A 1,170-nucleotide genomic window follows, 5' to 3' on the forward strand; every position below is an offset into this window, starting at 1 on the left:
GAGATGCACTGGATCACTTCGAACATGAGCACGATTCTAACGACGACAGTTCTGTATTGGCTGAGCAACTGGGTAGACACTTGGGAATACGTTCGTCTACATCTCAATCTTCGGACGTGGAAGATGAGAATCTGCTAGATATGCTTCAGAACCGATTATTTGTCGCTCCAGAAGATCATGATCAAGTCGAAGAGGAGATCGATGAACCTTTTCAACGTGAGTCAATGGCAGTACATCACAAATTATCAAGTAAACTTTCATTGGAAGAGTTTCTAGCAGATCGATCAGTGCGAAAACTGGATCTGGATGCACAACGTGCACTTCTTGATACCTTCTCGCAGCAACAAGCTAAGACTGCGCCACTGTCACCACATAGAGTGGCTCAAATGACGGCACGATTCCGAGTATTCGAGGAGAAGAAAGCTCGTCGACTTAAAGCCAAGAGACGAGAAACGGAGACGCTAGAGAACATCGAGTATCACTTCACGCCAACGATGAACAACAAGAGTCGACAGCTCACCAGTCAATTCCCAACGTTCGCAGAGCGTCAAGCCACACTCTTAGCCAAGAAACAGCAGCAGCGAGCGAGACTGGAACGGCAACGTGAACAGGAATTGACTCGTGACAGAGCCATCGATCTCCAGGAGAGTGTGAAAACTCCCTGTATTTGCAGTCACGGCAACACCAATCGATCTGAAAGCTGCGACTTAAGTCCGTCAAAAGCTTCTGCTTCTCATGCCGATGGAGTTCGCCATACTCAGGCCTGTTTGCGGTTCATGGCCATGTGCAGTAAGATGAACGCGTCATTCGCTATCCAACGCAAGAAAGACATGATGAGGCGATCGCTGGACGATTTCATAGCTTATCAAGAAGCAAAGAAGCAGCGACAACAAGCGCGTGCTGCGATTGCAAAGGCGAAAGAGGCCAAGGAGATAACGTTCACGCCGCGGATTAATGCAAAATCTGAAAAGGTAGGAACGTAGATATTTGCTTCACAAACTGCTGACAATTTCATCCCCTTGCTGCTAGATCTACGCTGCACTGATTCGAAGCGGGAAGCTGGATTCCGAGCTCTCTGGTCGCATGGTTAAGCCTCGAAAGACTCCTCCGGTGCCGCCCAAGTTGACGTTTACACCGACAATCAGCAAAAAATCCAAGTGGCTACTTAAG

General features: G+C 48.2%; 1 protein-coding gene across 1 annotated transcript; it reads left to right on the plus strand.

Annotated features, from left to right (window-relative positions):
• Window positions 1–140: 140 nt before the first annotated feature.
• On the plus strand, window positions 141–983 carry PPTG_15269 (hypothetical protein; the record flags this gene model as incomplete). Its single annotated transcript, XM_008912321.1, has 1 exon — window positions 141–983. One exon carries the CDS (start codon window positions 141–143, stop codon window positions 981–983), a length of 843 nt encoding a protein of 280 aa, XP_008910569.1.
• Between the last annotated feature and the right edge of the window lie 187 nt (window positions 984–1,170).

Source organism: Phytophthora parasitica, assembly GCF_000247585.1.
Source record: "Phytophthora parasitica INRA-310 unplaced genomic scaffold supercont2.46, whole genome shotgun sequence".
Lineage (NCBI taxonomy): Eukaryota > Oomycota > Peronosporomycetes > Peronosporales > Peronosporaceae > Phytophthora > Phytophthora nicotianae.